General features: G+C 45.4%; 1 protein-coding gene across 3 annotated transcripts in view; it reads right to left on the bottom strand.

Moving 5' to 3' along the window:
* Nucleotides 1–13,978, bottom strand: part of CDK15 (cyclin dependent kinase 15) — a 103,872-nt gene that overhangs the window by 78,521 nt on the left and 11,373 nt on the right. For all 3 annotated transcript variants that reach the window (XR_014778553.1, XM_084778710.1, XM_084778711.1), the window contains exons 5-6: nt 7,248–7,342; nt 6,456–6,518 (exon numbers count right to left, since the gene is read on the bottom strand). Coding sequence is in view for 2 of the 3 variants with exons in the window: in XM_084778710.1 (XP_084634836.1) it covers nt 6,456–6,518; nt 7,248–7,342 (158 nt within the window). In the remaining variant the exon portion in view is untranslated. The remainder of the gene's footprint in view (nt 1–6,455; nt 6,519–7,247; nt 7,343–13,978) is intronic.

Here is a 13,978-nt window from a genome sequence, read left to right as displayed (position 1 = left end):
TTCCATCCACCAGTCTCTCTGGCTGTTTGTTTACAGGGCCACTTCTAATAGTGTCTAGGTTGGTGGCCACTGGGCGCTATCCTTGGCCTTCTCTCAGCATTCTTATCACTACTCTCCCTTAGCCACCTGATCCCTAGCATGGCCTCAGTTGACAATTGTATTCAGAGTCGGAGATAGTGGTTCACACCTTTAATCCCAGCATTCAGGGAGGCAGAGGCAGGCAGACTGCTGTGAATTCGGGGCCAGCCTGGTTTACAAGCCTTGGACAACCAAGGCTACACACACACACAAAAAAAAACCCCTGTCACCTGGTCTACAAAGCGAGTCCAGGACAGCCAAGGTTACACAGAGAAACATTGTCTTGAAAAACCAAAACCAAACCAAACAAACCACAAAAACACAATTGTATTCAGATTATTTCAAAACCTTTAACTACAAATCAAATTTCTCTTTTTAAATATGTGTGTGTGCGTGCATGCATGTGCATGCTCGGGTGTATGTGTGTCATGGTGCACCTGTCAGAAAATGCCATAACATGTCAGAACATAGCTCCTGCACCCTCCACAGTGGGTTCCAGGATAGAACTCCGGCCCTCAGCTTTAATCCACTCAGCCATCCCACTAGCCCCTCCACTCCATCTTTTGACACAAGGTCTCTCACTGAACCCGGACCTCGTTGCTTTGGCTAGACTGGCTGGCCAGCAAGCCCCAGCGATTCACTTGTTCTGAGTTCTCCACCACTGAGGTTACATGTGCTCACCACCACGCCTGGCTTTTACACGGCTGCAGGGAATGTGGACAGAGAGCCCCGTGCTTCTGAAGCAAGCACTTTACTCATTGAACTGTCTCCCTCAACCGCCCCAAATCCCCTTTGACTTTTAGACTCACATAGTCTGAAGTTCACTCCAACATCCCATAATGCCCCCACTCGGCTAAAGCGTAATTCACTCTATCCCTCCAAAACCCACTTCCTTCCTGTTCCTCCCGGGCTGAGCCCACCACCATCCATCTTGTTACTCAGAGCCAAAATACTCTTGCTGACTCTTCCTTCCCAATCAGCTTTGGCTGATTGATCACAGACCCAGCCACTTTCCCAGCGTCATCGACGCACATCTGTAACTGTTGTCTTAACCAGCCTCGCTGTCAAGGCTGTAGCCCAGCATTTACGAGTCAGCAGAGGAAGAGAGCTGCCAGCGTGGGAGTTGGAGGTGACCGTAGAAAGCAGATGTCAAGTCAAGGGGATAAAACACGCACGCACACACACACACACACACACACACACACACACACACACACACGAGGACTTTGCTCCTCTGACCCACATGGCACACTGTTATTAGAGCAAACTATACTGAAAGAAAAATGGAGTTCCTCTCTCCTTGCCTAATACCATTGGAGGACACAAATATTCTTATAAGGACATCACAATGGGGTCTTTCATTTTGTATGCTAACAAACTAAGATCATTCGGTGAGTCCCTCATGGAGAAGCGGGCACGGGGCCTTCTGTGCCTTCTGCTTCCTGGAGTTTTGTCTTTGACTGCCCCTAATTGCACGAGTTACAAACTCCAAATGGACTGATTAGCTTCAGTTTGGGGGTACTTTTCCCAGCACCCTAGTACTTTCACAGGTGCTTCCACCTGGGGAGCTCATGCTTGCTCCCACCTTAGATTGGACAATGTTTTGCATCCACACCCCACCCCCAATAAATCCTTCTACTTATTAATGTATTGCTAACAAACTTACAAAGTCTTTGTGGTAAAGAATATGAATTTTAATGGTATTTGTAGAGGTGGGACACAGGGACACTAAGGGACAGAAGAAGAGATAGGAACCCTCAATCTAGAGTTTGATTGGGAGAAAAATTGCTTACAGTCTTGCTCCCTTATCCAATGGTATATCTGAAATTCTCTAGAAATGTTGCCGGAAAGCTCACATAGAGCAAAAGGACCTACCCTAACCATGTTTTAAAAAACCTTAGTGCCTCTGGATTTTATCTCATCAAATTTTAGTACTATTCAAGATACTATAGAGCCACTTTATAATCTCAATTATTAAAAAAAAAAAGAGAGAGAGAGAGAAAGAATAGAGACAGAGAGGGGAAGGGCTTTTAGAAACCTGGTAATAAATGAAAAATCCAAAAGTGCTTAAAAGCCTATGTAGCTGGGCGGTGGTGATGCACGCCTTTAACCCCAACACTCGGGAGGCAGAGGCAGGTGGCTCTCTGAGTCCGAGACTAGCCTGGTCTACAGAGCAAGTTCCAGAGCAGCCAGGGCTACATAGAGAAACCCTGTCCCAAACTCAGCATACACACACCCCTTTTGGTTTTGCTTTTTTTTTTTTTTTGACACAGGGTCTCTCTGTATAGCCTTGGCTGTCCTAGACTCACTCTGTAGATCAGGCTGGCCTCGAACTCACAGAGATTCTCCTGCCTCTACCTCCCAAGTGTGTGTGCCACCACCACCCAGCCACACAATTTTTCAATAAACTCCAACACTGCCACTTGCTGTCTCAACCTGAACTTCTTTTCTGTGGCAAGGCCCAGGACCTGGTTTTACCCAAGAGGTAAGACCTCAAAGATGGAAACTAACAGTGATAAGTCTCCAGCCGCACCACTTCTGATAGCCATGATGCCTTTAGCCGTGCCCTCCTTGAAATCGTCTCCTGATTTTCACAACCAAGTGTCCCCATGGATGTCTTCCAGTCCAATAAGCAGCAGCTTGCTTTTATGCACTTCTTCTCTTACCCCTCAGCACAAGAATCCTACCACGAGAGTCCCCCTCTCTCAGTGCTCATTTGATCATCTGCTCTCAATTTGTATTCCAGACCCCACATGGCAGCAGGCTGAAGACCTGTACTTCCAGCTCCCTGCCTCCCTCCCCAGCCTCAAAAAGTCAACTCTGCTTGCTCACCCAGCCCCTTTCCTCTTCGTGGCCAGCTGGTCACCAGACCCTCACTGAACCCTCCGTACTGTTCTCCATGTCCCTTCCCGCTTCTGCCATCACTACCGTACTTTAGGTTTTCAGGGTCTTACTCGGCTCCTTGCCACTCAAAGTCAGTCTCCCCCAGAACCTCTGCATCACTGTGGATAATGCCAGAGACTCATCTAAGCGTAACCCCGGATTCACCAAACCAGACCCCCAGCCATCCATCGCCTCACCTCGCTTGCGTTTGACAAGCACCAGGCTGGTGGACAGCAGACACTTCCAACTGGGATTCCTTACTCTAGCCTCTTCTTCCTTCTGAACCTTTTTTTTTCCCCACAAAATATATTTTGGTCACCTTATTCCCCCTCCCCACCCAACAGTTAGAAGCTTGCTGCCAAGCCCGACAACCTGAGTTCAATTCCTACGCGTTCTGTCATATTGGTGGGAGGACAGAACCAACTTCCACAAGATGTCCTCCACACCTGTGCCATGGCATGTGTGTATTCCCACCCCCACACACAAAACTAATAAATAAAATGTAATGGAAATAATTAGACAAATAAGCAATCAAGAAAACACTTACTTCTTTGCATAGCTACAGGACTGGGTCTTACTTTTTATTATACTGTAAAGACTTTTAAACTTTTATTTTATGTGTATGAATGTTTTGCCTGCATGTTTGGTTTTGTTTTTTGTTCTGTTTTGTTTTGTTTTTGTTTTTGTTTTTTGGTCTGTGTACCACTTGCATGCAGTGCCCGTAGACACCAGAAGAGGGCAGCAGATTCTGTGGAACTGGAGTTAATGAGCTGCCATTGTGGGTGCTGGGAAGCAAACGCAGGTCCTCTGTTAGAGCAACAAGTGCTCTTAACCACCAAGCCATTGCTAGGCTTGCTTTATTTTTATTTATACATACATACATACATACATACATACATACATACATACATACAACATAATAGTGTCAGAGTTTATCCTCATCTCATTTAGCAGTAAGGATCTTAGGGGCAGGAATTATGTTTTATGTGTCTTTATCCTTTTCAGCATTTCAGTGTCTGGTATGTGAGCTACTCAAGCCTCAAACTCTGCTTTTCTTCAAGAGTTCTTCATTTACTTAATCAGCCTCTCTATTTCCTTTAGCAGCTCACACTCTTCTTAGTGTCCTGCTTATCTTAGCATAATGACCTGAGGCTAGACCCAGTCTACAAGCCAATGGCCCTTGCTTTAACTCCTCTCTCTCTCTCTCTCTCTCTCTCTCTCTCTCTCTCTCTCTCTCTCTCTCTCTCTCTCTTTCTCTCTCTCTCCCTCCCTCCCTGTTTTTTGAGACAGGATTTCTCTGTGTAGCCTTAGCTGTCCTGGACTCACTTTTGTAGACCAGGCTGGCCTCGAACTCAAACTCATAAAGATCTGCCTGCTTCTGCCTTCCCGCGTGCTGGGATTAAAGGCGTGCGCCACAACACCCGATTGTGCTTTAACTTCTCTTGTTAGTTTCTTCTAGACCTTTGTTCCACTGGCTGTTCCTCCCATGTCTGGCAAAACTCCACTTGTGAGTCAACCAGATTGTCTGCTTTCTTCCACCCCTCAACTGGAATTGTTAAGTATCTTTTAAAAAAAGAGCTGGCTCAGCCAGGCGTGGTGGCGCATACCTTTAATCCCAGCACTGGGGAGGCAGAGGCCTACAAAGCAAGTCCAGGACAGCCAAGGCTACTCAGAGAAACCCTGTCTCAAAAAACAAACAAACAAACAAAAAAGAGCTGGCTCAGTGGTTATGGGCACTGGCTGCTCTTGAAGAGGACAGGAGTTGAGGTGCTCAGCTCCCACACAGCAGCTCACAACCGTTTGTAATTCCAACACCAGGGGATCGAATTCCCTTTTTTTGGCTTCTGTAGGTAGTTGCAATTACGAACACACACACACACACACACACACACACATACACACACACACACACACACACACACACACACACACACACTTCAAAAAATAATAAATCAGGCAGATGCAGTGGCACACACCTGTAATCCCAGCACTTGGGGAGGCAGAGGCAACCTGACCTCTGTGAGTTCAGGGCCAGCGAGTCCAGGACAGCCAAGGCTACATAGAGGAACCCTGTCTCAAAAACCCCAAAACCAACAACCAAAACAAAATAAACAAAAAATAATAAATCTCCTAAGACAACAATAACAAAACCCCCACAAAACACAGGCATGCAGACGATTTAATATGTTTTATCCTCATGAGGGTCCTTGACCCTACACATTTCTTTTCTTTTCTTTTTTTCTTGTTTCCCTGCCTACTTCTCTTTCTTGATACCTCCCTTTCTGACACCCCTTCCCTACCCCCCCCCCACACCCCCCACACTCCCACCCCGTGGCCTTGGACTCACTATGTCAGGCAGGCTGGCCTTGGACTCACTATGTCAGGCAGGCTGGCCTTGGACTCACTATGTCAGGCAGGCTGGCCTTGGGCTCACTATGTCAGGCAGGCTGGCCTTGGGCTCACTTTGTCAGGCAGGCTGGCCTTGAACTCACTACGTCAGGCAGGCTGGCCTTGGGCTCACTACATCAGGCAGGCTGGCCTTGGGCTCACTACATCAGGCAGGCTGGCCTTGGGCTCACTATGTCAGGCAGGCTGGCCTTGGGCTCACTACGTCAGGCAGGCTGGCCTTGGGCCCACTATGTCAGGCAGGCTGGCCTTGGACACACAATCATCTTTTTGCTTCTGTCTCCAGGGCATTGGGATTACAGGTGTAAACCACTCTAACCTGGACCATCCTCCTTTATTGTGTCATGGACTTTGCTCTGTGATGCTTCTGTTGTGGGCAGGGCCAGAGGAAAACCAGACTCTTATTGTTTTTTTCCCCATGCCTCATTTTTTTTCTAAATTATTTATTTTATTTATTTTAATTTTCTGTTTTGTTTTATTTTTTCAAGACAGGGTTTCTCTGTGTAGCCCTGGATGTCCTGGTCTCACTTTGTAGACCAGGCTGGCCTTGAACTCACAGAGATCCACTTGCCTCTGCCTCCCAAAGTGCTGGGATTACAGGTGTGCACCACTGCGCCCAGCAATTTAATTATTTTTCATTTGTTCATTTTACATCCTAACTGTAGCCCCCTCCCTCATCTTCTCCCAGTCCGACCCTCCTTCCCTCTCCCCTCCCCTAGTCCTCAGAAACGGGGAGCCCTCTTCCCCTACCATCTGACCCTAGCCTACCAAGTCTCATCAGGACTGCCTGCCTGCACTCTCTTCCTCTGTGGCTGAGCAAGGCTGCCCCACCAGAGGAAAGTGATCAACAGTGGCCATGTCAAAGACAGCCCCTGCTCCCTACGTTAGGGGACCTGCATAGAGAGTGAGTGGCCCATCTACTATATCTGAGCAGCAGGGTCTAGGTCCTCTCCATGCATGGTCCTTGGTTGGCACATGGGTCTCTGCAGCCCCCCCTCCCCCGCACCCCCTCCCCTACCCGTGCCCTCCGCACCCCACCCCACCCCCACCCCACCCCAGGCTCAGACTTGTTGGAGAGCACTACTCACCCTGACATTGTGAGGATGAAGCCCTCCGGGATGCTGAGACATGTACTGGGCCAGGTCAGTGTGCTAAACAAACCAGCAGAGAAAGAGAGGGCAGAGGAAGTCAGTGGTGTTTGGACCACATCCTAAATCACACCATAGGCCTGACGGGGAGGTACAACAAAACTGTGAGCGTGTTTTACACTACAGTGTGAAGGGAATATAGCCAGATTTTTCTCATACTCCATCGTTAAGGTCACATACAGTGTGTCCTTCTAGTTGGCTGCTGGTACAAGGGAGCCTGTTTCTTGGCACAGAGATGCTCATTTGAGTGACTGACACGAACATAGCAAAGGAAAATTTTACTTTCCACATGTCCTTGAAAGCAGGGCAAGTACACTTAGCTCAGGATTTCTTTCAGTTCCTTTGACTCTTTTTGTTCCCTTTCCAAAATACAAACTGAGTTATTCTTTAGTAAGCTTATTATATGGTTTTTAAATACCTTGTGTCTTGTATTTACCCGTTTAGTCAAAGGGAAAAAATCAGGTTCTATTAATAATTAAAATAGCCTTTGAAAAGTGCAAAGTTTTCTGAGAAAGCAAATGCAAAATCCTAGTTTATTGCTGGCAGTGAGGGGACAGGACAGACAAAATCCAGGTAAGGAAGTATGACAGCTAATTGCCAGCCAGAGCAGCAAGGCCCCACTTAGCACACCAACGATCCATCATGCCTTCCACATCATAATGAAAGTTTTATCGTGCCATAAAATATTAACAGGTTCATTATTCATGCATTGTGAGAGTCTGGAGAACTCACCATGTATTCAAATACGAATGTCAGAGTCTCTTTGGTGTGAACAATGTCATGCAAAAGGACAATATTGGCGTGCTTCAAACCCTTCAGGAGAGATGCTGGGAAGATTTAAACGAGATGTTACATCAATCACTGATAATAAAAATGCCTCTTTAAACCTATTAGCCAATATTTTAAAAAAAACAAAACATTTCAAATCAGTCTTGGGTTTTTACTGCTGGAAATGAATCTCTTCTGGAAGAATATTTGAAATGACAAAGATCCTTTATTGTTTAAAAAAAAATGTTGAACCAAGCTGGGCATGGCAGGCTCATGTCTGTAATCCCAGCACTCAGGGAGGCAGAGGCAGGTGGATCTCTGTGAGTTCGAGGCCAGCCTGGTCTACAAAGCGAGTCCAGGACAGCCAAGGCTATACACAGGGAAACCCTGTCTTGAAAAACAAAAACAAACAAACAAAGCCGAGAGAGAGAGAGAGAGAGAGAGAGAGAGAGAGAGAGAGAGAGAGAATAGAGAGAATATTGCAAACCTCCTCTATGGCAATACAAACTTAAAAGAGCACCCCAAGCTTGCGGAGCCTTGGGGAATAGGAGCCCCAACAGCTCTCTCTTGTCTATTTAGTAACAGGTCATTGTTAGGTTTTTTGTTGTTGTTGTTTTGTTTTGTTCTTTGAGAAAGGGTTTCTCTGTGTAGCCTTGGCTGTCCTGGACTCACTTTGTAAACCAGGTTGGCCTTGAAGTCACAGAGATCTGCCTGCCTCTGCCTCCCGAGTGCTGGGATTAAAGGTATGTGCCACCTAGCCTACCTAGGTCATTGTTAGGTTTCTAAAAGTAACTATTCTTATTTGTTTGTTTGTTTGTATGTTTGTTTGTTGATACTAGGGATTAAGCCCAAGGTCTTGCTTCAGACATTTAGCAATGACCTGACCCCATTGCTACCTCCACAAAAACACCCAATTAAAGAGGAGAGATTGACACAAAAGCCTGGGGAAGTCTGTCTTTGGGAGTTCCAGAGAGATGGCAGACCCATGACTTCAGAAAGATGAAAACAAAACAGGAGTAAAGAGATCATAAGTCTCAGCATGAAGGAAATAGTGTCTTTGAAACTCAGGGCAATGCCCCATATGACAGATCTTGACTGTAGTGCCAGTGAGCGGGCGGCTGGGCCTGGAGGCTTACTGCAAACTCAAGGGCAGGTTAGGCTGCAGAGTGAGCCCTTGTCTCAGAAACAAACAAAAGGCTCGAAAGAATGGAACAGTATAAAACTCAAATCACAAATATCAAGGTGTGTGTATACGTAGGACATAAAAAAAAAAAAGCAAAAATATAAGGTGGGAAGATCTCAGAAGGCAGAGAAAAGGAGAACCAGGATACAGGAGCAGAAAGACAAAATATCACATATTTTTTTCCTCACGTGCAAAGTCAAGATTTTAATACACAGAGGGCTGGTGGCTCAGAGGATAAAGCGCTTGCCATACAGGTGTGTGGACTGAGACTCAGAGTCCACACTGAAAGCCAGGTAGGAGTGGCAGTCCAGCTGAAATCCCAGGAGGCAGGCAAAGAGGAGCTGGGGAAACCACCCGCATAGACCAGCTGAGTCGGTAAGCACAAGATCATCAGTGAGGGACCCAGCCTCCCTAAATACTGTGGGTGTGATCAAGGAAGGGAGCTCGGGGCTGGAGAGATGGCTCAGTGGTTAGGAGCACTGCCTGCTCTTCCAAAGGTCCTGAGTTCAATTCCCAGCAAGCACATGGTGGCTCATAACCATCTGTAATGTGATCTGGCGCCCTCTTCTGCCTTGCAGGAGTACATGCAAGCAGAGCACTGTATGCATAATAATAAATAAATAAATTTTAAAAAAAAGGAAGGGAGCTCAGGTCAACAGGCCATGCGTGGAACCAACAGACACGCACGTACATAAAAACATACATACATACACACATATATACATATCATACATATAAACATACGTATGTATTTGAAATGGGGACCGTTTGGTGGGAGGGAAGGGATCAGTGATGGGGAGGGAGGAACAGGAGAGAGCAGTGGAAAGAAAGACTCTAAGAAGACATAGTGTTATACAGGTATGAGACGGTCAGAGTGAAGTCCATTCTTTTATCCTCTAGCTAAAACCATTAGATGAAAAAGAAAGATAGAGCTGGGTGTGGTAGTGCACACCTTTAATCCCAGCCCTCAGGAGGCAAAAGCAAGCGGATCTTTGTGACTTTGAGGCCAGCAGCCTGGTCTACAAAATAAATCCAGGACAGCCAGGGCTGCTATACAAAGAAACTTTTGCCTGAAAAAGCCAAAAAAAAAAGAAGGAAAATAGTAGGCTGTAACATAATTAGCGAAGGATGGTGGGATCTGGTCTCAAGATGTAAGGATACAAAAGTCAACCGAGAAAGAGGGAATATACTAAAATCGGCGTGGGAAAGTTGTTTTCTTATTCACACCTGTCAAGCGAGTTGGATGTGGTGACTCATGCTTGCTATCACATAGGAGATGTGTCCAGTAGGACGGTCATCCCCAGCTACGTCGGTCAAGGCCAGGCTAGGCTCCATGAGACCATCTCAAAACAAAACAAATGTCCCATATGCCAACATACTTACTTTTGCTTTTCTTCAAAGAAAAAACATAGAGATAAACTGGGGCTCTAGATGAGTCTCAGTGGGGCTACTTGTTATGGTGAGGAGGAGGCTGGGGTCAAGCCACAGCCTTAAGCGTGTCTTCCACTGAGCTGTATCTTGCTCCTAAAATAATGTGATGACGATGAGGGATGGAAGCAACAAAAGCAGCTAACATTCCTACATTATTTAAGATATACCAGGCATTGCTGTAAGAATTTCACACACACTAACTTGGTTTGATCATAAAAACACCAGAAAATCAAATAAGAAAGATGAATAAAACAACTTGTTCCAAAGGGTAATGGTCAATACTGATCTTTATACACAGTGTAAAAGATAGCTAACATATTTAGCTATAATGTAATATAGTTTAACATGTTAATATGTTAAATATTGTTAGACAACATTTAGTATTAGTAATATCATAATTATCAATATATAATAAATAAATATTGAGTATATTTAAAATATATCACATTTAGATATAATAGGAGATATTTAATAATTCAGGGAAAAGATTTCCATTTCACAATGGCATACAAATATGTAGTTTGTTGGTTTTCTCTTTTGGTTTTTCGAGATAAGGTTTCTCTGTGTAGCCCTGGCTGTCCTGGACTTACTTTGTAGACCAGGCTGTCCTCAAAATCTGCCTCCCGAGTGCTGGGATTAAAGGCGTGCGCCACCACCGCCTGGCTAGTTTGCTGGTTTCCTATACTTCACTGTGACCTGCAGTTGAATGAGTTTTAGGAAAATTGATGTTTTACCACCATAGTGGTTTAGGATTCTTCGGTGTTTCTATTTAGTTTAGAAAAAGATGTGAAAGATAATAGTCACAGGTAGAGCAAGCCTGTCTCCCAAAGTCCTAGGGTATATCTGTATATCCTGGTAAACAAAGTTCTCCATCACAGGTTGGCCCAACCCCTGACTTTGCGTTTCCACCACTAACATACTCCTGGCACATGGTGCTTGTAAATGTTTGTGAATCAATAAAGGCAGGCCACTTCTAATGAGTCTATGCAGGAGTCAGTAATGGAGCCCAACCCAACTCCATTAGACACTGAACAATAAAGGATTTGCAATTCCTAATGTTTTATCTTCTCTGGCATAAGAGCCACAAACCAAGATAAGGAGTCAAGTTGTGCATCCCAAGAACCAGTATCATTTGGAGACATGTTTGGTAAGTATTAAGGCAAATGGCAGTTGAGTAGTTCTGATTTCTTCGGAAGCTAACCCCTCATCACACTGTGTCCTCTGGTGCAATAGTGGCATACTTGGGGGGTAACCAATCACTTCATGCTAAGGTTGGAAGCCTGCGCCACAGAAGGGAATTCGTATCTGGTACTATAAACCCCACCAGAAGTCTGTGGCTCAGGTACTAGGCCCTAGTGGGAAAGCCACTGTGGGTTCGCTAGGTGAACATGAGATGCCTGTTAAATTGCCTTTGAATATTTCCATTTCTATTCATAGATTAATGATGCTGTCAGCTTTGATTAGAGAGACTTCTCTTCTGTGTGTGGTGGTCAATAGTCACCAAAGAGGCTCATTACTGGTCAAAGTGCTAAGAGTAAGTGCCTATTGGATGCCCTTCCTTAAATAAGACATCTACAGTACCCTCTCCAAGGCTCAGAGAGCATGAAAGAATAGGAGAATGGAAACAAGGTAAAAGCTGGGAGAAGAATGTTGTGGAATACTGTCTTCAGGGCACAGCATGGCATGGCATGGCCACTGAACTCTCAGCCACTGTGATCACCTGGAAGATATTGGGTCTATCAGTATCCCACATGGAGGAGAGGAGCTCACAGGTCCCCATACCTCCCTGAGGATCTATGGGTAATTAATTGTTCCTAAGGGACCAAGGCACCTCTTCCCTGGTCTAGCTACTGGTAATTTGTTCATATTCCTGTAAGTGGCCTTAATTAATTTCACCAGTTCCTTCCCCCCAAGATGACATGAAAGTAAGTGTGTGTGTGTGTGTGTGTGTGTGTGTGTGAGAGAGAGAGAGAGAGAGAGAGAAATACTAGTAGGGGTGAATATGATCAAAATATATCCATGTATTAAAATGTTATAATGAAACCCATTGCTATGTATAACTAATATACGCTAGTACAAGTCTTTTAAGGTCAGTGAGATGGCTCAGTGGACAAGGGTGCTGGCCACATAAGTCTGGCTACCCCGAGTTCAATCCCTCTGACCCATAAAAGGTTGGAGAAGGGAAGAGATTGTGCAAAGTTGTCTTCTGACCTCTACTTAGGCATCATGGCACAGCTTTGAGTGTGTACACGCACATGTGTGTGTACACGCACACGTGCATGCATGCGTGCGCGCACACACACGCACACACTGAGACACACAGAGACACACGCACACACTAATAATTTTAAATAAGAGAAATCCCTCCTCTATGCCGTTACCCTGCGGTTACGTCTCAAACGGCCATAAGTGCAATGAATATGCTACGTCCTTGATGTGATCAGACTGTACGGGGGCGGAAGTCCTGCCAGCCAGGCCTGCCCTCATCCATCTGTGCTAATAGCTGACTTGAGATCCTAATCAGACTCTCTGTTGATCTTATTGGATGACCCCAGCAAGATTCCTGAACCTCTTTTTGGTGAATCCCACCCCCCACCCCGGCAAATGGATTAGGAGTAATTACTTCACAATGATCTCAAAAGGGTTTTGGCCGCAGCTGTTTCTAATTTAAATGCTGCCATTACCGGTTCTGTAGCAAGGACGGGACGGGCTGCTGAACATGCACTGTCAGATTATTTTTCTGGAGCGTGTTTGTTTTTTACACAGAGAGCATTACAGAGCAGATTTCTAATTTTCACTTGTATTCTTGCTGTGGGTGGGGGATGCTTAAATCAAGCAAGCAAGCATTTGCAGTCTTACGTAGTAAAGCAGAGAGAATTTAACTATAACGGACTTTAGTTCTAATACCCCCCCAAAAAAAGCTGAATAATAGATCTGTGACTCCAGACTAGTTACCCAGACTCTCTGGGGCTTGGATGCCTTCATTTCTACAGCACTCTGTACTTCCGGGCACGAGTAGAAGGGGTTAACCAAGATTGTGTGGGAAGAAGCAGGTTATATCCTGGTTGTCAGGCAAGGGTGGATGTGTGCGTTCTTCCTTAAAGAAGCACTGTAGACAGGCTGAAGGGCCTAGTCAAACCAAAAGCTTGCTGCTTTTAGAAAGGTATTGAAAAATAAGATCCATTCTCAGGATGTCAATATAGAATTCAATAAAACTAAGGCATGTTCATATAAATCCATTAAAAAAAACAACCCACTCAATGTCTTCTCTCCCAGTTGTAAAAGTAAACATTTTAAATGTCATTCTGAGCCAATAATAAAAGACTCTCTGACTTGCTATGAAAGTATCCCCATCCCCCCCCCCCCTTTTTTTTTTTTTTTGGCTTTTCAAGACAGGATTTCTCTGTGTCACCTTGGCTGTCCTGAACTTGCTTTGTAAACCAGGCTGGCCTTGAACTCACAACAATCCACCTGCCTCTGCCTCCCAAGTGCTAGGATTAAAGGCCTGTGCCGCTGCTGCCACCACCACCTGGCCCCTGATCTTTTTCTTTTTTTCTTTTCCATTTTGTTTTGTTTGAGACAGGGATCCAGCAGGTAGCCCTGGCTTCCCTAGAGCTGGCTCTGCATACTCTGCTGGCCTTGAGCTTGGGGTCCTCCATTCTCTGCCTCCTAAGTGCTGAGCTTACAAATCTGTATCACCACAGCTAGCTCCTTCATCTTTCAATTAGCAAAAGGATGAAGATAATATGGCCTGACCCCACCTGCATCAGGAGACCAAGGCAGGAAGGTGGCAAGATCGAGGCCACCCTGGGCTACTCCGTGTGACCCTGTCTCAAAATAAAAATTTAAAAAAAAAAAATGAAAAAGAGAGCTGGGCAAAATAGCCTAGTGGTAAAGCAAGTGCCTAGCATGGGTGAGTCCTTGGTTTTGACCCTCAATATCACAAAGAGACACAAACGAATGCCGCAGGGACTTGTTTGTGTGCTGTTGTGTATCCAGTAGACAGCAGCGTGCCTGGCCGTGTCAGACTCCCAGCACATACTGTAGTGTGGATACACTTAAAGTTACCAGTGTTGGTTTG

The sequence above is a fragment of the Acomys minous genome (assembly GCF_964271855.1).
Source record: "Acomys minous genome assembly, chromosome: 4".
NCBI lineage: Eukaryota > Metazoa > Chordata > Mammalia > Rodentia > Muridae > Acomys > Acomys minous.
The sequence above is the reverse complement of the archived record's forward strand: the minus strand, read 5'-3'. Positions and strand labels throughout refer to the sequence as shown.